General features: G+C 44.0%; 1 protein-coding gene across 2 annotated transcripts in view; it reads right to left on the reverse strand.

Annotated features, from left to right (window-relative positions):
- Window positions 1-984: 984 nt before the first annotated feature.
- hook3 (hook microtubule-tethering protein 3) overlaps window positions 985-23,625 on the reverse strand; it is a 43,079-nt gene continuing 20,438 nt past the window's right edge. The window contains exons 10-23 of one of the 2 annotated variants that reach the window (XM_084415500.1): window positions 20,720-20,860; window positions 18,405-18,606; window positions 15,399-15,509; window positions 14,992-15,076; window positions 14,100-14,169; window positions 13,840-13,980; window positions 9,911-9,998; window positions 7,763-7,797; window positions 7,597-7,679; window positions 7,021-7,121; window positions 6,846-6,950; window positions 6,428-6,499; window positions 2,777-2,913; window positions 985-1,885 (exon numbers count right to left, since the gene is read on the reverse strand). In XM_084415500.1, the coding sequence (XP_084271626.1) occupies window positions 1,870-1,885; window positions 2,777-2,913; window positions 6,428-6,499; window positions 6,846-6,950; window positions 7,021-7,121; window positions 7,597-7,679; window positions 7,763-7,797; window positions 9,911-9,998; window positions 13,840-13,980; window positions 14,100-14,169; window positions 14,992-15,076; window positions 15,399-15,509; window positions 18,405-18,606; window positions 20,720-20,860 (1,387 nt within the window). In that variant the 3' untranslated portion in view covers window positions 985-1,869. Of the gene's footprint in view, window positions 1,886-2,640; window positions 2,914-6,427; window positions 6,500-6,845; window positions 6,951-7,020; window positions 7,122-7,596; window positions 7,680-7,762; window positions 7,798-9,910; window positions 9,999-13,839; window positions 13,981-14,099; window positions 14,170-14,991; window positions 15,077-15,398; window positions 15,510-18,404; window positions 18,607-20,719; window positions 20,861-23,625 lie in introns of those variants that run through there. The other variant, XM_084415501.1, reaches the window with a different exon arrangement.

Genomic DNA, 23,625 nt, shown 5'->3' on the forward strand with positions numbered 1-23,625 from the left:
GAGAGTTGGCAACCCTGACACTGAAGCATCTCGTTGTTGAAAAGTGAATGTTTATCGCGATGAAACGAGTTTCTGGAAGTTTCCAGGTTGCAAGTCTGAGCTCAAGTTTTCTGATTCTGACTTTCTTCGTTGTAACAAACGTTCGGTCAGCACTCACGGCCGATAGGTCAAAGGTCAAGCTGCTTTCACATGCCTCCTCCCCCCTCACCTGTCACAGGGGTCAAAGGTCACGATTCATTTGAGCTTTACATGTTACAGTGAAGAGATGAAGAGCAGTGAAGCTGCAGAAACATGATCAGAAGTAACTGATATAGTTTTAGTTAATAACCCTGTGCCGATCTGACGCACATTTAAACTAAGACAGAAATGAGAGTGTAATGATCATCCCTGTGTCAGGAGAGTTAGGGTTAGGGAAAGGGTAATGATCATCCCTGTGTCAGGAGAGTTAGGGTTAGGGAAAGGGTAATGATCATCCCTGCGTCAGGAGAGTTAGGGTTAGGGAAAGGGTAATGATCATCCCTGTGTCAGGAGAGTTAGGGTTAGGGAAAGGGTAATGATCATCCCTGCGTCAGGAGAGTTAGGGTTAGGGAAAGGGTAATGATCATCCCTGTGTCAGGAGAGTTAGGGTTAGGGAAAGGGTAATGATCATCCCTGTGTCAGGAGAGTTAGGGTTAGGGAAAGGGTAATGATCATCCCTGTGTCAGGAGAGTTAGGGTTAGGGAAAGGGTAATGATCATCCCTGCGTCAGGAGAGTTAGGGTTAGGGAAAGGGTAATGATCATCCCTGTGTCAGGAGAGTTAGGGTTAGGGAAAGGGTAATGATCATCCCTGTGTCAGGAGAGTTAGGGTTAGGGAAAGGGTAATGATCATCCCTGCGTCAGGAGAGTTAGGGTTAGGGAAAGGGTAATGATCATCCCTGCGTCAGGAGAACAATAGATCCACAAACCAAACAAAACAAAGAACAGCCGTGATTCTGAAACATGAATGTTTTATACAAGCTTTATTTACAACTTGATTAACAACTGTACAGTTTTGCAGCGTTGGAAGCACGAGTTCATCAATGGAGACGCAGTACGAAACGCTCCTGATGAACGCTCCTCCCGCACACATACAGTATGTACAATAGTGTATACAAGCAATATAAAACTTGGCAAATGGAGCGAATGTTTGCTACTTCAGATGAAAGTTCTGATGAACACAGACTCGCAGTCTCTAGCTCACGAGTTCATCAGTGTGTTCCTGCGTTTGAGGCGTTTCTCTGCTCTGGACGGCTGTGAGAGACGTTTGACCTCTGAACTCAGTCCACAGTGATCAGAAAGCCTCAAACATTCAATCAATCGCCTGTTAGAACGACACTAAAGCAGATATTGATCGCAGACACGATCTCGTGTGGTGATTATGAAGCAGCAGCTGATGAAGAAGAGCAGCTGAAGTGTCAGAATAGTTTATAACTGGGTCAGAATCATCAGAAGCACTTACTGATTCAGCATTAAATAAATAAAGAGAAGCGAGTGCAACACTATCAGTAACAGATCCGGCATTCACACACTGACTCTACTGAAGCTCCTGCTGGAAACACTGATTATCAATCATACGGATCATAAACTACAGGAAATACTGAGACAATGATCAATGCGACTACACAGACGTGAGGAACATCAGGGTTTGATGATGGAGTTTCATTCGTCAGTAAATAAAGCTCACGCTCTTCTGCCTGATGATTGACACACGCCGGCCCCGCCCACTTCTGACCGGAGCATTCTGGGATAGCACACGGACGCTGATGGGTTAGTTAGTGTGCAGCGATGGGTTAAACTGTCAATCATGCAAGCCCCGCCCCCTGATGTCATGCAGCCCCGCCCCCTGCCGCTCATGCTTTAACATCACTGTGAAAGAGAGAGATTGACAGGTGTCAGTCACAGATTCAGTCTAGTGTCACTAGAGTCGCGGTTCTCGTTCAGCGTCATGCTTTTATTTTCTCCTGATTGTGTTTCTGTCTCGTTCTCCAGCACTAATGTCTAAACATTCTTACATCAAGACACAGTTACTGGAGAAGAAGCAAAATGACTGAAGATATCAAGACTTTTTTGATGAAAAATGTATCGTAATTAAGTGAGTTTATGATTAAAACAAGAGCAAATATCTACAGAAGCTTGTTTCCGCCACAGAATAAAACATTATAAAAGATAATTGCGACTTTTATATCGAAACATTCTTTAATCAGGATAGATTTACTGGAGATATTGTTTTCTGAGGAGGACCATCATCAGCAGGAGTGAAGGACAAACGCGCGACTCGTGTGACAGTGATTGACAGCAGCTGTGAGTCTGTTTTAAGGCATCGGGAATTAATCAACTAAACAAAAAACAGGAAGAACTAAATTATGAAGCGCCTTCAAACAATCGTCACGGCGACCTACACGAGACACACACATTCAGCTCTTTCAATGCATAGATATCAACAGAAGATAAAGATGACAGGTTATAAAGACTCGACGTAACTTTAGAAACGCGCCCAGCAGAGCCAATAAAAACACTCAAACGTTTCTGTGCGTCAGTAACAACAACCCTTAAAATACTGCAAAGCCTCCTTTAAAAAGAGGTGTCCGACGGGAAGCGACACGTTGGTTCAGGAGTGTGTGGATTAATTAATGCTGATGTAATTAAGCAGCGTCCAGAGACCCGGGTTCATCAGATGGGCTGATGGAGGAAGAGGGCATTATGGGATGGAGGCGGGTCCTGATTGGCTGAGCTGGGGTTGCCGTGGCGATGCTCTACCTGGCTGCCGTGGGCTGGACGTGACCCGGATAGGCCCGTCTGGTGCTGGTGGCCTGTCTCTGCCGGGCCAGGAACGACTGACCCGACCCGGTGCCGGCCAACCGGTCCTCAGCCGCCTTCTTCTGCAGAGCCATTCCCTGAAACACACACACACACACGTTACTCTCACATCTGAAACACACACACATCTGAAACACACACACGTTACTCTCACATCTGAAACACACACACACGTCTGAAACACACACACACGTTACTCTAACATCTGAAACACACACACGTTACTCTAACATCTGAAACACACACACATCTGAAACACACACACGTTACTCTCACATCTGAAACACACACACACGTCTGAAACACACACACACGTTACTCTAACATCTGAAACACACACACGTTACTCTAACATCTGAAACACACACACATCTGAAACACACACACGTTACTCTCACATCTGAAACACACACACGTTACTCTCACATCTGAAACACACACACGTTACTCTAACATCTGAAACACACACACATCTGAAACACACACACGTTACTCTCACATCTGAAACACACACACACGTCTGAAACACACACACGTTACTCTCACATCTGAAACACACACACACGTCTGAAACACACACACGTTACTCTAACATCTGAAACACACACACGTTACTCTAACATCTGAAACACACACACATCTGAAACACACACACGTTACTCTCACATCTGAAACACACACACGTTACTCTCACATCTGAAACACACACACGTTACTCTAACATCTGAAACACACACACATCTGAAACACACACACGTTACTCTCACATCTGAAACACACACACACGTCTGAAACACACACACGTTACTCTCACATCTGAAACACACACACACGTCTGAAACACACACACGTTACTCTCACATCTGAAACACACACACGTTACTCTCACATCTGAAACACACACACACGTCTGAAACACACACACGTTACTCTAACATCTGAAACACACATCAATGACGTAGAAATAGCGCAATGACGTAGAAATAGCGTAAAGATGTAGAAATAGCGCAATGATGTAGAAATAGCGCAATGATGTAGAAATAGCGCAATGATGTAGAAATAGCGCAATGACGTAGAAATAGCGTAATTACGTAGAAATAGCGTAATGATGTAGAAATAGCGTAATTACGTAGAAATAGCGTAATGATGTAGAAATAGCGTAATTACGTAGAAATAGCGTAATGATGTAGAAATAGCGTAATGATGTAGAAATAGCGTAATTACGTAGAAATAGCGTAATGATGTAGAAATAGCGTAATTACGTAGAAATAGCGTAATGATGTAGAAATAGCGTAAAGATGTAGAAATAGCGCAATGACGTAGAAATAGCGCAATGATGTAGAAATAGCGTAATTACGTAGAAATAGCGTAATGATGTAGAAATAGCGCAATGATGTAGAAATAGCGTAAAGATGTAGAAATAGCGCAATGACGTAGAAATAGCGCAATGATGTAGAAATAGCGTAATTACGTAGAAATAGCGTAATGATGTAGAAATAGCGTAAAGATGTAGAAATAGCGCAATGACGTAGAAATAGCGCAATGATGTAGAAATAGCGTAATTACGTAGAAATAGCGTAATGATGTAGAAATAGCGCAATGATGTAGAAATAGCGCAATGATGTAGAAATAGCGTAATTACGTAGAAATAGCGTAATGATGTAGAAATAGCGTAATTACGTAGAAATAGCGTAATTACGTAGAAATAGCGTAATGATGTAGAAATAGCGTAATTACGTAGAAATAGCGTAATGATGTAGAAATAGCGTAATTACGTAGAAATAGCGTAATGATGTAGAAATAGCGTAAAGATGTAGAAATAGCGCAATGACGTAGAAATAGCGCAATGATGTAGAAATAGCGTAATTACGTAGAAATAGCGTAATGATGTAGAAATAGCGCAATGATGTAGAAATAGCGCAATGATGTAGAAATAGCACAATGACGTAGAAACAGCGCAATGACGTCACTAGTGAACACATCAAGGTCAGTAGTGAACACATCAGGGTCACTAGTGAACACATCAGGGTCACTAGTGAACACATCAGGGTCACTAGTGAACACATCAGGGTCAGTAGTGAACACATCAGGGTCAGTAGTGAACACATCAGGGTCAGTAGTGAACACATCAGGGTCACTAGTGAACACATCAGGGTCACTAGTGAACACATCAGGGTCACTAGTGAACACATCAGGGTCACTAGTGAACACATCAGGGTCAGTAGTGAACACATCAGGGTCACTAGTGAACACATCAGGGTCAGTAGTGAACATACCAGGGTCATTAGTGAACACATCAGGGTCAGCAGTGAACACATCAGGGTCATTAGTGAACACATCAGGGTCAGTAGTGAACACATCAGGTCATTAGTGAACACATCAGGGTCAGCAGTGAACACATCAGGGTCATTAGTGAACACATCAGGGTCAGTAGTGAACACATCAGGTCATTAGTGAACACATCAGGGTCACTAGTGAACACATCAGGGTCATTAGTGAACACATCAGGGTCAGTAGTGAACACATCAGGGTCATTAGTGAACACATCAGGGTCAGTAGTGAACACATCAGGTCATTAGTGAACACATCAGGGTCAGTAGTGAACACATCAGGGTCAGTAGTGAACACATCAGGGTCAGTAGTGAACACATCAGGGTCAGTAGTGAACACATCAGGGTCATTAGTGAACACATCAGGGTCAGTAGTGAACACATCAGGTCATTAGTGAACACATCAGGGTCAGCAGTGAACACATCAGGGTCAGCAGTGAACACATCAGGGTCAGTAGTGAACACATCAGGTCATTAGTGAACACATCAGGGTCACTAGTGAACACATCAGGGTCACTAGTGAACACATCAGGGTCATTAGTGAACACATCAGGGTCATTAGTGAACATTAGTGAACACATCAGGGTCATTAGTGAACATTAGTGAACACATCAGGGTCAGTAGTGAACACATCAGGGTCAGTAGTGAACACATCAGGGTCAGTAGTGAACACATCAGGGTCATTAGTGAACACATCAGGGTCATTAGTGAACACATCAGGTCATTAGTGAACACATCAGGGTCAGTAGTGAACACATCAGGGTCAGTAGTGAACACATCAGGGTCAGTAGTGAACACATCAGGGTCAGTAGTGAACACATCAGGGTCAGTAGTGAACACATCAGGGTCATTAGTGAACACATCAGGGTCATTAGTGAACACATCAGGGTCATTAGTGAACACATCAGGGTCAGTAGTGAACACATCAGGGTCAGTAGTGAACACATCAGGTCATTAGTGAACACATCAGGGTCAGTAGTGAACACATCAGGGTCAGTAGTGAACACATCAGGGTCATTAGTGAACACATCAGGGTCAGTAGTGAACACATCAGGGTCAGTAGTGAACACATCAGGGTCAGTAGTGAACACATCAGGGTCAGTAGTGAACACATCAGGGTCATTAGTGAACACATCAGGGTCAATGTGTGTGTTCTGGTGACTCGAGGGAGTGTGTGAGAGAATGTGTGTGTTCTGGTGACTCGAGGGAGTGTGTGAGAGAATGTGTGTGTTCTGGTGACTCGAGGGAGTGTGACACACACCATGTTGTACCAGGCTGACACGATGAGTTTCTCCTCCTGGTCTCTCTGAGACTTCGTCTTGTCGTACTCCTTCTGCACACACACACAAACAGTACGGTCACATTACAGTGTGTGTGTGAGAGAATGAGTTTGTGTGTGTGACTGTGTGATAGAGAATGAGTGAGTGTGTGTGTTCGTGTGTGTGTGTGTGTGTGTGTGTATGTGTGTATGTGAGCGTGTGTGTGAGAGTGAGTGTGATAGAGAATGAGTGAGTGTGTGTGTTCGTGTGTGTGTGTGTGTGTATGTGAGCGTGTGTGTGAGAGTGAGTGTGATAGAGAATGAGAGTGCGTGTGTGTGTGTGAGCGTGTGTGTGTGAGAGTGAGTGTGATAGAGAATGAGAGTGCGTGTGTGTGTGTGTGTGTGTGTGTGTGTGTGTGACCTCGAGTGAGTGCAGCATCCTCTCGCGCTCCTGCAACTGGTTCTTCAGGGCTTGAACTTCAGGAGCAGAACCTTGATTCTGTTTGGGGTCCAGCGTACGGATGACCTGCACACACACACAACATTAGCATCACACTCACTCACTCACACACACACACACACACACACACACGTACACTCTTGGCCTTCTCCAGGTATTTCTTGTATCGCTCCTCCATCTGCTTCATATCTTCATCTTTCTTCTTCAGCGCGTCCTCCAGATCTTCAATCCTCTGAGCTGAAACATCAACACACACTCTCGTTAACACGATCTGCACACACACACACTCTCGTTAACATGATCTGCACACACACACACACACTCTCGTTAACACGATCTGCACACACACACACACACACGTTTCATATATGAACCGCAACACATCTTCTTCTTCCTCAGTGTTTCTCTCGTTCTCCAGCACTAACATCTAAACATTCTCACATCACGACACATTTACTGGAGAAGAACGACTGAAGATATCAAGACTTTAATGAAATGCATCAAAATGAAGTGAGTTTGAGTTTAAAACAAGAACTAATATCTGTCTGTGGAGTCAGAAAAATAATTTTTGAATTACTTCATTTTGATGCATTTTTCCCTAAACAAGTCTTGATATCTTCAGCTTCTCCTCTAGTAAGTGTGTCGTGATGTGTGAGTGTGTAGAACGAGAGGAACACTGAGGACGAGCTCGAGGCTTCAGTGATGATCTCACCGCTGGAACTGTGTTTGTTCTCCAGCTCCTCGATCTCAGAGCTCTTCTTCTGAAGCTCGTTAGTGGCGTCCCTTAGTTTCTCTCTAAACACCAAGAACAAACACATTCTCAGTCAGTGATGATGACCTCGCTGTGACGAACATGATGGAGGTCAGCTGATACTCACAGGTGCTCCTGACACTTCCTCTTCATCAACACCGTCTGAAACAGAAGATGTTACACTCATGGTTAGAGCGCGTGTGGAACTGCAGCGCCTCCTGCTGGACACTCACACACTGCAGCATCACCAGCCCTTCCCAGTGTGCACTGCTGAGTGTGTGTTGAAGAGCTGGTGCTGTGGTCCAGCAGGGGGCGCTGGCGAGCTCAATCACCATCAGCAACACCAACACCAGACGAACACACAGAAACAGAAGTGAATCAATCAAAACTAACTTTATCTGGACAATAACTTTACTCTAGAGCTGCTGTAAAGCCTAAACACTCTCTGTTACTGTAATCTCCTCTTATCACTGTAAAGCTGCTGTGAAACAATTCATATTGTCTATATACACTCAGAATTATTCCTTGGCATCCTCACGTACTGAGCTGCAGTTTTAACTGATAGCATGCTGGAGGAAAGTTACGCTCTTCCGGCACTTTAATGATGGACAGATGCACTTTGATGGACTTCCAAACAGAAACAGCCATTCACTGCCATTATAAAGCTTGGAAGAGCCAGGATATTTTGTAATATAACTCTGATTGTATTCGTCTGGAAGAAGAGTGTCATATACACCTAGGATGAGTTGAGGGAGAGTAAATCATGGGCTAATTTTCATTTTTGGGTGAACTATCCCTTTAAGTCCAGTAAACGCGGTTTGCTTGCATTGCCGGGTTATTGGTTTGCATGTAAACGGGTTAACCCAACAGGCTGATTTGTGGGAGTTCTCAGCGCATGTGAACATGCTGAATGACTGACAATCAAACTCAGTCTTGCTGAAGATGCAGGACGACTCAAACACCCGATCATCTGAGAAACACCTTCAGGATCAGAGCAGAATCAACATTCAGTCTCACATTCAACAGGAAAACCCAGCCAGAGCACTTCAAATCATCACTGGTGGATCGGTCATGCTCAGATTACTGGTCTGATGATGCGGCGGCGTGCTCGTCCCGTGACACGCGTGTTTGAGATGCACATGCGGTCCAGCGGGAGAAACAAAACAAAGCTGCAAACTGCCTGGACTGTACTTACAGCAGACTGAGAGAGGTTTGATGGACAGATAGAGGAGAGCAGACCTGAGTCAACAGACTGTCTCACACACACACACACACACACACACACACACACACACACACACACACGGATGGTGATCAAATGAAGCAGACGGTCAGACTAAAGTAACGGACACACACGTGTGCTTCTGATGATGATGATGATGATGATGATGAAGGCATCACTCAGCAGGATGACCAATGGCAGGCCTGGATCATGCTACATCATGAGTGACATCACAGTGAAGAGAGAGATGTTAGTACACACACACACACACACACACACACACACACACACACAGCAGGCGTTAGTGCGACACACACGTGATGGAGCCGTTACAGAGGTCAGTGTGTATCAGGGTTAGTCGCTTTTAAACGTGCCGTTAACTATAACTATTAAAAACATGTTTGTTCATTGAAATAAACCTGGAAGAAAATAAATCTTAGATGAAAAATTAAAGCAAGAGTGTGTGTGAACGACGAGAGAGTGTGTGTGAACGACGAGAGAGTGTGTGTGAACGACGAGAGAGTGTGTGTGAACGACGAGAGAGTGTGTGTGAACGACGAGAGAGTGTGTGTGAACGACGAGAGAGTGTGTGTGAACGACGAGAGAGTGTGTGTGAACGACGAGAGAGTGTGTGAACGACGAGAGAGTGTGTGTGAACGATGAGCGAGTGTGTGTGAACGATGAGCGCTTGTGTGAACGATGAGAGAGTGTGTGTGAACGACGAGAGAGTGTGTGTGAACGACGAGAGAGTGTGTGTGAACGACGAGAGAGTGTGTGTGAACGACGAGAGAGTGTGTGTGAACGACGAGAGAGTGTGTGTGAACGACGAGAGAGTGTGTGTGAACGATGAGCGCTTGTGTGAACGATGAGCGAGTGTGTGTGAACGATGAGCGCTTGTGTGAACGACGAGAGAGTGTGTGTGAACGATGAGCGCTTGTGTGAACGATGAGCGAGTGTGTGTGAACGATGAGAGAGTGTGTGAAGTGTGTGTTCGGCCCCATCACAGCCAATCAGATGCACAGCAGGAGTAATGATGATGATGTCATGACTCACATCATCAGCTTTGGATCCCTGTTCCTGAAGAGATTTCTGCAGCTCCTCCACCTGAGACTGACCCGCCAGCAGCCTCTGATTGGCCAGCCTGAGACACACACACACACACACACACACGTTTAGTTCATTCATTACACGAGTAACTCTGCTGTGTGTGTGTGTGTGTGAGTGTGTGTGTGTGTGTGTGTGAGTGTGTGTGTTTGAGTGTATGAGAGTGTATGAGTGAGTGTGTGTGAGAGTAAGTGTGTCTGAGAGTGAGTGTGTGTGTGAGTGTGTGTATTTGAGAGTGTATGAGTGAGTGTGTGTGTGTGTGTGTGTGTGAGTTTGAGTGTATGAGTGAGTGTGTGTGAGAGTGAGTGTGTGTGTGTTTGAGAGTGTATGAGTGAGTGTGTGTGTGAGAGTGAGTGAGTGTATGAGTGTGTGTGTGTGTGTGTGTGTGTGTGTGAGTGAGTGTGTGAATGTGTGTGTTTGAGAGTGTATGAGTGAGTGTGTGTGTGAGTGTGTGTTTGAGTGTATGAGTGAGTGTGTGTGAGTGTGTGTGTGTGTGTTTGAGAGTGTATGAGTGAGTGTGTGTGTGAGAGTGAGTGAGTGTATGAGTGTGTGTGTGTGTGTGAGTGAGTGTGTGTGTGAGTGTGTGTGTGTTTGAGAGTGTATGAGTGAGTGTGTGTGTGAGAGTGAGTGAGTGTATGAGTGTGTGTGTGTGAGAGTGAGTGAGTGTGTGTGTGTGTGTGTGTGTGTGTGTGTGTGTGTGTGTGTGTGTGTGTGTGTGTGAGTGAGTGTGTGAATGTGTGTGTGTGAGTGAGTGTGTGTGAGTGAGTGTGTGTGTGTGAATGTGTGTGTGTGAGTGTGTGTGTGTGAGTGAGTGTGTGTGTGAGTGTGTGTGTGTTTGAGAGTGTATGAGTGAGTGTGTGTGTGAGAGTGAGTGAGTGTATGAGTGTGTGTGTGTGAGAGTGAGTGAGTGTGTGTGTGTGTGTGTGTGTGTGTGTGTGTGTGAGTGAGTGTGTGAATGTGTGTGTTTGAGAGTGTATGAGTGAGTGTGTGTGTGAGTGTGTGTTTGAGTGTATGAGTGAGTGTGTGTGAGTGTGTGTGTGTGTGTTTGAGAGTGTATGAGTGAGTGTGTGTGTGTGAGAGTGAGTGAGTGTGTGAGAGTAAGTGTGTCTGAGAGTGAGTGTGTGTGTGAGTGTGTGTGTTTGAGAGTGTATGAGTGAGTGTGTGTGTGAGAGTGAGTGAGTGTATGAGTGAGTGTGTGTGAGTGTGTGTGTGTGTGTGTTTGAGAGTGTATGAGTGAGTGTGTGTGTGTGAGAGTGAGTGAGTGTGTGAGAGTAAGTGTGTCTGAGAGTGAGTGTGTGTGTGAGTGTGTGTGTTTGAGAGTGTATGAGTGAGTGTGTGTGTGAGAGTGAGTGAGTGTATGAGTGTGTGTGTGTGAGAGTAAGTGTGTGTGAGAGTGAGTGTGTGTGAGAGACCAAGTTAAGTTTATTTGTGCAGCGTTTTTCACAACACACATCATTTCAAAGCAGCTTTACAGAAAATCATGATGTTAATGTTTATAATATCTTAATATCTTCATGCCTTATAGACACATTTATCAGATTAGAGCTGGACGACAATATAGTTCTGAGACTATATAAACAATTAAGCAGTTGCTGTATAGTATCGCTTTAAGGGAATGAACCATGTATGCGGATAAAGTTGGATATACAGTATATATACACAACATTATATAGAGAGCTGTGCGACTCCCTCTCACCGGCTGTAATGATGCTTTTCCACAGTTATTTACATTGTAAATTTAGCAAAGCATTTATATTTTAATAAAAAAAAATGGATGTCCATCTGTAAGACTATGGGCTATCTACTATGGGCTTTATGTGTACATAGAGATATGGTGAATCCGGCGTGTCCCGTAGATGGTCTGCTTGCGCACTTTGACCTCGCACACGAGCAGACGCGTTCAGTCTTTCCACGATCAAAGTCCGTCATGTGAATAGCGAATCCGCCATGCGAGCGCAACTGGCATTTAAAGGGAATGGGAGATGAGACTCTGATTGGTTTAACGCACGTAAATCCCAAAACACACCCATTACTCATAATGAGAATAGAGACGACCCTTTTAGACCAGCGCCGGGAGCACCGACCATTTGTCCCGTCGTTAAACTAGCAAGAGTGGATTTGCACGCCCTGAGTGCACTTGAGCCGAGCGCTTTAGACCATGCGCTTCGATCGTTAAAATGGCCCTATAAGTGTTACGTTTAGGGGTGTCCCGATACCACTTTTTGCAGAACGAGTCCGATACCGATACTGTAATTTTTGGTACTCGCCGATACCGATACCGTAACCGATACCTGAATTTTCACTGCATTTGTAATTTTTAAATGTATTAGTAGATAAACCAAAAGATTATAAATCATATTAGTTGGCTTAATTTGTTTATCAAATATATATATTTCTTTCAGTTATTTTCATGCTTAATTAAGCCTGCTAAAATGCATATGAGCTTCTGTAAGCCTACTGTCACTGATCATTCTATTGCTCTATCATATTTTATCTTTCATTTAATAGCACAGCACATAGAGTTGCTTCAGCAGGGCTCAGTGCTGAGGATCGGGTCAGCGGTTCAAATGTTTGTCAAAACCAGTGAAATATCAATTATTTAATCCAATTTTGATACTACAACAAAAACTAGCAGCCTAATTAATGTGAATTTAAAACAAGTAAGCAGTCAGTAACAAAAATAAAAACAAACAATTGAATTACAAATAGGACAAATATATACAATAGAACAAAGAAAGGCTACAAATGAAATAAACAGTGTTTTTAGAGTTTTTCGGGTAGATCTAACAGGTACAGAAATATGAATAAAGTAATCAAATGTGAAAAAAGCATATTCATTACTGTATGAATTATATATAGATGGATATTTTTCTAAAGTTGAAAAGGGTAGCCTATTTAGTCAAGAGCAGTGAGTATTTCTTTGTCCTTTGTTTGATTAACATTAAAACACAGAAGCAGGTTTATCAAACTGCTGCCCCTTTAAGACCGAGCGCACGGACCGCACTTGAACATGCTACGTTCATTTGAGATATAACCGACTTTGTTTACTATAGGATACTCACCAAGACGGGCGTTATTACATAGTTGTGTGTGAATTCGTCCATACAAGCGCAAGACGTGAAAGACAATTTAATTCAGTATTCGCGCGCTGAGAAGCTGGTTTGAGGGGCGCGCGCTTCGGATGTTTGCATTCATGAAACTTCTTGACCTCTGCACACGTCCTGTAATAATGTAGGGAACCACTCGTTATACTTCAGTCAGGTAACAGTTCATGTTTTACTTTACTTACAAATACGATTTAGTTTTCATCCAAATAACATGTGCTGAGTGAACGATCAGCAATCAAGAGCATTCAACAGAAGTGTGCTTCTCGCTCTCTGTCTCTCTCTCTGTCTCTCTCTCTCTCTCGTCAGTTAACGTTAATATAATAAGCTAAAGCTACATGCCTCGTTTAATTTCGTTGCCATTGACATTGGACTGAACAAACTTTCCACTGTTGTCTGTTTAAAGGGATGTGCTCGACCAGCTCGTGCGTCTATGACTCAGTTCACCTCAGTTCACCTCGACAAAGCACTCGTGGCGGCCAGTTTCGCAAAATGTACGTGGTATCGGTGCGTGGTATCGGCTAATTTTTATGAGTACGAGTACGAGTATATGAGGACAGTATCGGCCCGATCCCCGATGCCAGTATCGGTATCGGGCCATCCCTAGTTACGTTACTCTGGCATTAGATTACAGTAAACTAGCAAACGCTGCCGATCCTGATCCTGAGGGAGCGACCGCTACTCCATGTTTCCCTCTTTTGGAGAGTCATAGAAATGCTATTGTGGATTTGTTGGAGCAAATGGAAGTCAGCCGTAAGTTTATGAGTTCTGAACCTGTTCTCGGTCTCCAGCTCGTTCTTCCGGCTGTTGGAGTCCTCCAGTAGACTCTGCAGGAGAGCGATCTGCTCATTATCTGAGCCCTCCTGAGCCAGCTTCAGCATCTTATTCTCATGCTGCAGGCGGATCATGCGCTCCCTGAGGACACACAAACACACGCACACACACACACACACACATGTTCATATACAGCAGTGGTTCTCAAACTTTTTCCAAAAGTGGTTTTGAGAACCCCTGATATACAGTATTTCACCCACCGGATCTCTGGTGTGACGATCTCTGCAGCCAGCGAATCAGACGGCTCGTTACTGCCCAGCGGCACCAAACCTGAGGACACACCAGTGATCAGACACACGGCTGCACATCAGACAATTGTATATATATATAAAAAAACAGACTTTATGTCCTTAACACTCATCCTTCCCTCGAGGGTCAAAATGACCCGAAGCCCTAAAATTATACTGAATTTTTTTTTCGTCCAGAAAGCTTATTTTATTTCATTTTGTTAACATCTCTTCTATTTTTAATGCAATTTTTTGGAGATGTTTTGTTATTTTTTTACTTTATTTACCTTTAAATGACTAGATTTGATCAATAAATAATAAATAAATAGTAGTTTAAGCACATTCCTCACATTCTTTCAACTTAAATTCAAAATAACTCATAATTTCATGCATAACCCTTTTAATCAGCTCTAAATATCTTACACTGGGAGTCTTTGCCGATCTCTTGTGGAAATATAATAATATAAGATGATATGTCATGAGCTGTTCCTCTGGGTCCTAAAGCCAGCAGTGTGCATCAGATACACATGTAGACATTATAAAATAATTTTATGATAAAGTTTTAGCATTTTTAGTTTGAATTTTGAGCACTTGTAGGTGTTTCTATGTGACCTGAAGCATTCCTCACATTCCCTTCATTCCCGAGGGCGTCATTGACCCGAGGATTTCTTACTTTTTTTTTTTATTTCAATCACAAAACTCCTCGAATCCATTCAATTTTTTGTGTGTATTCGTGGTTCAAGTGCGACAAAAGTCCTGGAGTCTGTGACCCCTCTGATGAACACTAAGTTTTTACAAAACACTCATTTTTCAAAATGACCCGAGTGAAGGATGTTAATTACATATAAGACTGAGTGTGTGTCACCTGAGGTCAGCTGAGACTCTTGCGCTTTAACACACTTCAGCTCCTCGATCGTCTCCTTCAGGGAGTCTCGCTCCGTCCTCATCCGCTACACACACACACACACACACACACACACACACACACACACACACACACACACACACACACACAATCTGAACTGCTGTATGAATAAACATCACTTCTCACTGAGAGAAACACAGAAGCTGAGGATGATGATGATGATGATGATGATGATGACATACAGACTAGATGTAAGAGCAGGATCTGAGCACTAGTGACTATAATAACAAGAGAAAAGATGAAAATATATAAAGTACAGGAACACAGCAGACTCATATCTCATATTTCATCATCTGTGCAGCGGTTCTGGTTTAATAACGCCAGATTAAATCAAGCCGTTCTCTCACGTCTTTCTCCTTCTGAAGCGAGTCGACTTTCTCCTTCACTCGTTTATACTCGAACTCCATCTTGTCTGCTTTCTTGGACTCTTCGGAGAGCTTGTTCTGCAGCTCCACCACCTGAAACACACACACACACACACACACAGTCACGATTCCTCGGTTGCACTTTACCCAGGTCGAGTAACCGGCAAAATACCGGAAGTGGCCGTTCCACAGACGAGAATCCATGAACCGCATTATTACAGCGTTTGCTAAGGCTACGCGATATATTAAAACCATTAACAATCATAATATAGTTCAGTGCTACTGTGAAATCAGACGGCTGCGATTGTTAGATATACATGCGCTGTTTTTCCCCCAGAGACGCTTTAATTATGTAGATGTGCGCAGATCACATGTTAAAGTCCCTCAGCTCGTTCACAGTGACGCTGCTCACACACACTCAGTCTGGGAACGCAAAAAGTCGTACACGGTTTGTGTTTCATAGTTGCACTGTCATCATTTATATGCGTTTCTCAAACTCCACCTCTGCGTGCGGCGAGTGTGTGTTGCTTATAACGTTCCTCTGAGAACACAGCATGCGCCACTTCACAAGATTGGTAACGTCACTCATCTGTAAATATACGGCAGCACAGGAGAATACAGAAATATTAGGGCTGGGTAAAAAATATAGATTTCTCGATTTTAATCGATTCTCATTTTTACGAACCGATATCGATTCTTAAATCCCAAGAATCGATTAGTCATCCTGTTCTCAGCTGATGAATGAATGGAACATTGTAGCGCATCCCATCCAATAAATCACAATAATCTTTGTGCTTTGTTACTATTGATATGAAACAAAGTCTCAGATTTCAAATTACGTCCATTTTATTACGAAATTCAAAAACATAAATAGCGTTTTGTCGCTGTGTCGTGAGATCGCTCTGGCTCAGCTCTAGAGAAGCACATGATCTTCTCTTCCGCATTAATGACACCAGTTACAGCGCGAGATAAACATGAATGAGCGTCTGAAAGTGTGTTAAAAGGTAGAGTACAACTTATCGAAGTCCGTATCATGTGACATGGAATCAGTGTTTCAACCGTGGAAAGACGTCAGTAAAACAGCTTGTAAACAATGTCATATAACGTCACATTTACCTCAGAAAAACCATATCCAGTGGCCATAAACTCGTCAGTCAGAGAGAAACATTAACTCTAGAGAGGAGCATTCTGCTAAATATATGCACCATATTACATATTCATTATAATTTTTAATGTTCTTTCATTTTTAATGCATGTTTGAATAAATCTGGCAGGTTTTTATGACAGTCATCACTTAAATGTTTATATTTCATATAACTTTATTATTATAAAAATAAATAAAAGTGAAATTAAGTGTTTGTATACAAATCAGTACATTTTTACCTTCAATATTACAGTAGGCTAATGAAGCCTATAGGCCACCACTGACTCCCATAGTTTACAGCATTAGTGAAGAGATTTGTTTTCCTTGAGAAAATTTGCCATATATTGTTCCTGATATCCCAAATAATCAATACTCAATCTAATCGAATCGGAATCGAAATCGAATCGAATTGTGAAATTTGTGTCAATACCCAGCCCTAATATATATGTTTCCTAAATATGCGAATTGTTGTTCATCAGGATTTCTAAATAAAAGTGTGACCCCCGGCTCTGAGTTTGTGTGTTTGATGAACATGTTCTTGTTCAGGAAGTTACAGCGGCTGCTGCATTTCTATCGCACAGAAGTGACCAACTGTGAAAGATTACGAGGACATCTGAAGTGACTGTAGTTTGGCTGATGTTAACCCAGGGTTAGATCATGCCGTAGTGAACAGTAGTGTGGCCGATGTTAACCCAGGGTTAGATCATGCCGTAGTGAACAGTAGTGTGGCCGATGTTAACCCAGGGTTAGATCATGCCGTAGTGAACAGTAGTGTGGCCGATGTTAACCCAGGGTTAGATCATGCCGTAGTGAACAGTAGTGTGGCCGATGTTAACCCAGGGTTAGATCATGCCGTAGTGAACAGTAGTGTGGCCGATGTTAACCCAGGGTTAGATCATGCCGTAGTGAACAGTAGTGTGGCCGATGTTAACCCAGGGTTAGATCATGCCGTAGTGAACAGTAGTGTGGCCGATGTTAACCCAGGGTTAGATCATGCCGTAGTGAACAGTAGTGTGGCCGATGTTAACCCAGGGTTAGATCATGCCGTAGTGAACAGTAGTGTGACCGATGTTAACCCAGGGTTAGATCATGTCGTAGTGAACAGTAGTCTGGCCGATGTTAACCCAGGGTTAGATCATGTCGTAGTGAACAGTAGTGTGGCTGATGTTAACCCAGGGTTAGATCATGCCGTAGTGAACAGTAGTGTGACCGATGTTAACCCAGGGTTAGATCATGCCGTAGTGAACAGTAGTGTGACCGATGTTAACCCAGGGTTAGATCATGCCGTAGTGAACAGTAGTGTGGCCGATGTTAACCCAGGGTTAGATCATGCCGTAGTGAACAGTAGTCTGGCCGATGTTAACCCAGGGTTAGATCATGCCGTAGTGCAGCAGTGACACCAGGCCATTACACATGATGCACATGAGTTATGTTTATATTATTTCTTTTACATGGTGTTTTAACAGTGTTGTTCAATAAAACCCATATGATTACTTACTTTGATAGTTTATTTGAAGCAATCATTACTGCTTGTTATTTTATGTTTGTATTTTAAGTGATTTTAAAAGCTGTTGTTCACTCGGATCTATTTTTATTACCATATTTTTAATCCGATTACTCGATTAATCGATGGAATAATCGGCACTCGATTACTAAACTAACCCTAGTGTGAGCTGGAGTCATGTGTTCCTCACTACTGTCTCTTGAGTGTGTGTGTGTGTGTGTGTGTGTGTGTGTGAGAGAGAGAGAGAGAGAGAGAGAGAAAGTGTGTGTGTGTGTGTGTGTTCCTCACTCCTGTCTCTTGAGTGTGTGTGTGTGTGTGTGTGTGTGTGTGTTCCTCACACCTGTCTCTTGTAGGTCTCCAGCTGAGCGCGAGCAGTGTTGGCCTTGCGCAGCTCCTCCTCCAGAGAGTGTGTGTTCTGCATGTAACTGGTGTTCTTCTCCTCCAGGAGCTTCACCTGTCGTCTCAGATCTCCCAGATCCTCCAGCTTCTTCTTATACGCCTCCACCTGCGCCTCCAGCTTCGACACCCTGTCAGACGAGTGCCTGAAACACACAGGTCAGAGGTCATCCTGAGCAGGGAACACACACACACACAGAGGTCAGAGGTCATCCTGGTGTAGTTTTCAGGCTCTACTAGAGCAGGTTTTCCTGCTTGAATGTTGATTATTTTCCTCATATTCTCCATTGTTGCGGCTCCTCTCTTCCCAGTCTGTCAGTAACCCTCTGTTTACTTCCTGTCTCTATGAAGCCCCTCCTTCTGAAAAGCACACTGTGCTCTGATTGGTCGGCTGGATCAGTGCGTAGTGATTGGTCGAGCGCTTTGAGTGTGTTTGGGAAATGTCCCGCCCCTTTCCATAACCGCCAGTTTCTACCATAGACTATAAAATATGTATGTAGTGTGCGTTACGTCACCCGAAGAGTTTCTGAAGAGCGTTTCTGAAGCCCAAATTTAAACGGATGAGTTATAAAAAAAATTCATCCCCCTCACAGTCGTCATGAAGAGCAAAATCAGCTATATAGACCAGGCTGTAAACATGTTTATTTCTGCTGTAATGTTGAGCATTTTAACATGGAGGTCTATGGGATTAACATGGGATTGAGTCTCTTCTGCAGCCGGTCTCTAGTGGCCAGTCGATGAATAGCAGTTTAAGTCACTTCCGTGTTGGATTCAAAGAGAAGGTTGCTGGTTGGTCGACCCCAGGTGTGTGTGTCTCACATCAGGTGTGTGTCAGGTGTGTGTCTCACATCAGGTGTGTCTCACCTCAGGTGTGTGTCTCAGCTCAGGTGTGTGTCAGCTCAGGTGTGTGTATCAGCTCAGGTGTGTCTCAGCTCAGGTGTGTGTATCAGCTCAGGTGTGTGTATCAGCTCAGGTGTGTCTCACCTCAGGTGTGTGTATCAGCTCAGGTGTGTCTCAGCTCAGGTGTGTGTATCAGCTCAGGTGTGTGTCTCAGCTCAGGTGTGTGTTTATCAGCTCAGGTGTGTGTCAGGTGTGTGTGTGTGTATCAGCTCAGGTGTGTGTATCAGCTCAGGTGTGTGTATCAGCTCAGGTGTGTGTGTCTCAGCTCAGGTGTGTGTGTCTCAGCTCAGGTGTGTGTATCAGCTCAGGTGTGTCTCAGCTCAGGTGTGTGTATCAGCTCAGGTGTGTGTATCAGCTCGTGTGTGTCTCAGCTCAGGTGTGTGTGTCTCAGCTCAGGTGTGTGTTTATCAGCTCAGGTGTGTGTGTCTCAGCTCAGGTGTGTGTTTATCAGCTCAGGTGTGTGTCAGGTGTGTGTGTGTGTATCAGCTCAGGTGTGTGTATCAGCTCAGGTGTGTGTCTCAGCTCAGGTGTGTGTCTCAGCTCAGGTGTGTGTCTCAGCTCAGGTGTGTGTTTATCAGCTCAGGTGTGTGTATCAGCTCAGGTGTGTGTCTCAGCTCAGGTGTGTGTTTATCAGCTCAGGTGTGTGTATCAGCTCGTGTGTGTCTCAGCTCAGGTGTGTGTGTCTCAGCTCAGGTGTGTGTGTCTCAGCTCAGGTGTGTGTTTATCAGCTCAGGTGTGTGTGTCTCAGCTCAGGTGTGTGTTTATCAGCTCAGGTGTGTGTCAGGTGTGTGTGTGTGTGTATCAGCTCAGGTGTGTGTATCAGCTCAGGTGTGTGTCTCAGCTCAGGTGTGTGTATCAGCTCAGGTGTGTGTTTATCAGCTCAGGTGTGTGTTTATCAGCTCAGGTGTGTGTATCAGCTCAGGTGTGTGTATCAGCTCAGGTGTGTGTATCAGCTCAGGTGTGTTTATCAGCTCAGGTGTGTGTATCAGCTCAGGTGTGTGTCTCAGCTCAGGTGTGTGTTTATCAGCTCAGGTGTGTGTATCAGCTCGTGTGTGTCTCAGCTCAGGTGTGTGTGTCTCAGCTCAGGTGTGTGTGTCTCAGCTCAGGTGTGTGTTTATCAGCTCAGGTGTGTGTGTCTCAGCTCAGGTGTGTGTTTATCAGCTCAGGTGTGTGTCAGGTGTGTGTGTGTGTGTATCAGCTCAGGTGTGTGTATCAGCTCAGGTGTGTGTCTCAGCTCAGGTGTGTGTTTATCAGCTCAGGTGTGTGTTTATCAGCTCAGGTGTGTGTATCAGCTCAGGTGTGTGTCTCAGCTCAGGTGTGTGTTTATCAGCTCAGGTGTGTGTCAGGTGTGTGTCTCACCTCAGCACGTCCATCTCGTCCTTGAGCGACTGCGCCTCCTCAGCCAGAGAGGTCAACTCCTCGTTCTGACCTCTGACCTCCAGCAGCTCCTTCTCCAGCTCCTCACAGCGGATGCGGTAATCGTCCTTAGCCGCCTCCAGTCTGACACACACACACACACACACAATACAATTAAACAGTTTCCACAAAAATCTGAATTGTTTTTCAACACTGATAATAATCATAAATGTTTCTTGAGCATCAAATCATCATATTAGAATGATTTCTGAAGGATCATGTGACACTGAAGACTGGAGTAATGATGCTGGAATAAATATATTAAATAAAAATAAATAATATTCACATTGAAAACAGATGATTTACATTGGAATAATATTTGACTGTTTTATTGTATTTTTGATGAAATAAATTAGCAAAAAATCGACTTTTATAATTTAGAATTAAATATGATTAACCCTAACCCTATCAAATAAATGCAGCTTCGGTGAGCAGAAGAGAAGAGTCTTAATCTGACTTCTGATCATTTCATTGCTTGGCAGCCGCAAACTAATGAGACATTACTGGGTAGAAGAATCGCTGGTAGTGAACATGAAGGGAATGCAATTATTTATGAATCATTGGTGTCTTTAATCACGTTCATGTTGCTGTCGTTTCTAAAAAGCACTATAACAGGGTTTCTGCAGATTTAATGAAGGTAAATTTAAGACTTATTTAAGACCTTTTTGAGACCAAGTAACAGAAATCTTTGAAATAAAGTGAAGGGAACTCAATGCATCAATATGTTCTCTAGATGTAAATGTTTATGGAGAAACTTCAGAGTTTGAAAATACATCTTACAACAGATATCGGTTACTTTTAATTCATTTTACTAAAAAAGAAGAAGCTTGAATCGTTTTGCTCTAAACCACTACAATATGGAAATATCTTTATCTGTACCTTCTGATCAAACTGCAAAAAAGATTCCTAAATCAAGAGACATTTACTTCAGATGTAAAACGACATGAAATATGAAGTCTTGTGTTCTGTGAAATTAATCTAAATTAAGTTCATGACTAAAGCAAGAACAAATATCTACTATTGGGCTCAGAAAAATCAGCTTAATTTAGAAGTTTTGACAGATTTTTGTTCACTTTTTATTAAAATTTTCAAGACTTCATTTTACATTTGCATCTCAGTAAATTCATCTTGATTTAAACTAAAAACAGTACAAAAATACTGAGGAAGTTTTCATTTTTTTAAATGCATGCAACATTTAATGCCATGACTTTATCAATTCAAGACTTTCTGCTCTGTTTAAAGAGCATTTTAAAGGTGACATATTGTGCCCCTTTAAACAAGATGTAATATAAATCTCTGGTGTCCCCAGAATGTGTCTGTGAAATTTCATCTTAAAATACCCAACAGATCATTTATTACAGCTTGTCAAATTTTCCCCTTTTTGAGAGTGAGCAAAAACGCGTATTTTTTGTGTGTGTCCCTTTAAATGCAAATGAGCTTTAGCTCCGCCTCCGTTCAGAAGAGGGCGGAGTCTTTACACGAGCTTCAGAAACTCTGGCAATAACAAAACAGGCCAATCTCACTCATCCAGAATCCCAGAATCACCAGTAACGAGTGCAGCCTTACGGAGAGACTCAGGAAGAGCTTCTGAATGTTAGTGGAGACATTTACGTAGTTGTTGTGGAGTTACATTGATCATCTCATCATCAAAGAAGGGGAACGGAGGGTGTGTTCCTTCCAACTACAGGGGGATCACACTTCTCAGCCTCCCTGGGAAAGTCTATGCCAGGGTACTGGAGAGGAGAATACGGCCGATAGTAGAACCTCGGATTCAGGAGGAACAGTGTGGTTTTCGTCCACTGGACCAGCTCTATACCCTCTCCAGGGTGCTGGAGGGTTCATGGGAGTTTGCCCAACCAATCCACATGTGCTTTGTGGATTTGGAGAAGGCCCTCGACTGTGTCCCTCGCGGCGTCCTGTGGAGGGTGCTCTGGGAGTATGGGGTCCGGGGCCCTTAGCTAAGGGCTATCCGGTCCCTGTACGACCGGAGCAGGAGCTTGGTTCAGATTGCCGTCAGTAAGTCAGACTTGTTCCCGGTGCGTGTTGGACTCCGGCAGGGCTGCCCTTTGTCACCGGTTCTGTTCATAATTTTTATGGACAGAATTTCTAGGCGCAGCCAGGGGCCGGAGGGTGTCAGGTTTGGGGACCACACGATTTCGTCTCTGCTCTTTGCGGATGATGTTGTCATGCTGGTCCCATCAGACCTTGACCTTCAACATGCACTGGGACGGTTTGCAGCCGAGTGTGAAGCGGCTGGGATGAGAATCAGCACCTCCAAATCCGAGGCCATGGTTCTCAGTTGGAAAAGGGTGGCTTGCCCACTTCAGGTTGGTGGAGAGTTCCTGCCTCAAGTGGAGGAGTTCAAGTATCTCGGGGTCTTGTTCACCAGTGAGGGAAGGATGGAACGGGAGATGGACAGACGGATCGGTGCAGCCTCTGCAGTAATGCGGTCGATGTACCGGTCTGTCGTGGTGAAGAAGGAGCCGCAAGGTGAAGCTCTCGATTTACCGGTCAATCTACGTTCCTACTCTCACCATGAGCTGCGGGTCATGACCGAAAGGACAAGATCTCAGATACAGGCGGCCGAAATGAGCTTTCTCCGCAGGGTGGCTGGGTGATCCCTTAGAGATAGGGTGAGGAGCTCGGTCACTCGGGAGGAGCTCAGAGTAGAGAGGGGTCAGCTGAGGCGGCTCGGGCATCTGTTCCGGATGCCTTCCCGGGAAGGTGTTCCGGGCGCGTCCCACCGGGAGGAGACCCCGGGGAAGAGACACGTTGGAGGGACTATGTCTCCCGGCTGGCCTGGGAACGCCTCGGTGTCCCCCCAGAAGAGCTGGAGGAAGTGTCTAGGG

Source organism: Rutilus rutilus (genome assembly GCF_951802725.1).
Source record: "Rutilus rutilus genome assembly, chromosome: 7".
NCBI classification, from domain to species: domain Eukaryota; kingdom Metazoa; phylum Chordata; class Actinopteri; order Cypriniformes; family Leuciscidae; genus Rutilus; species Rutilus rutilus.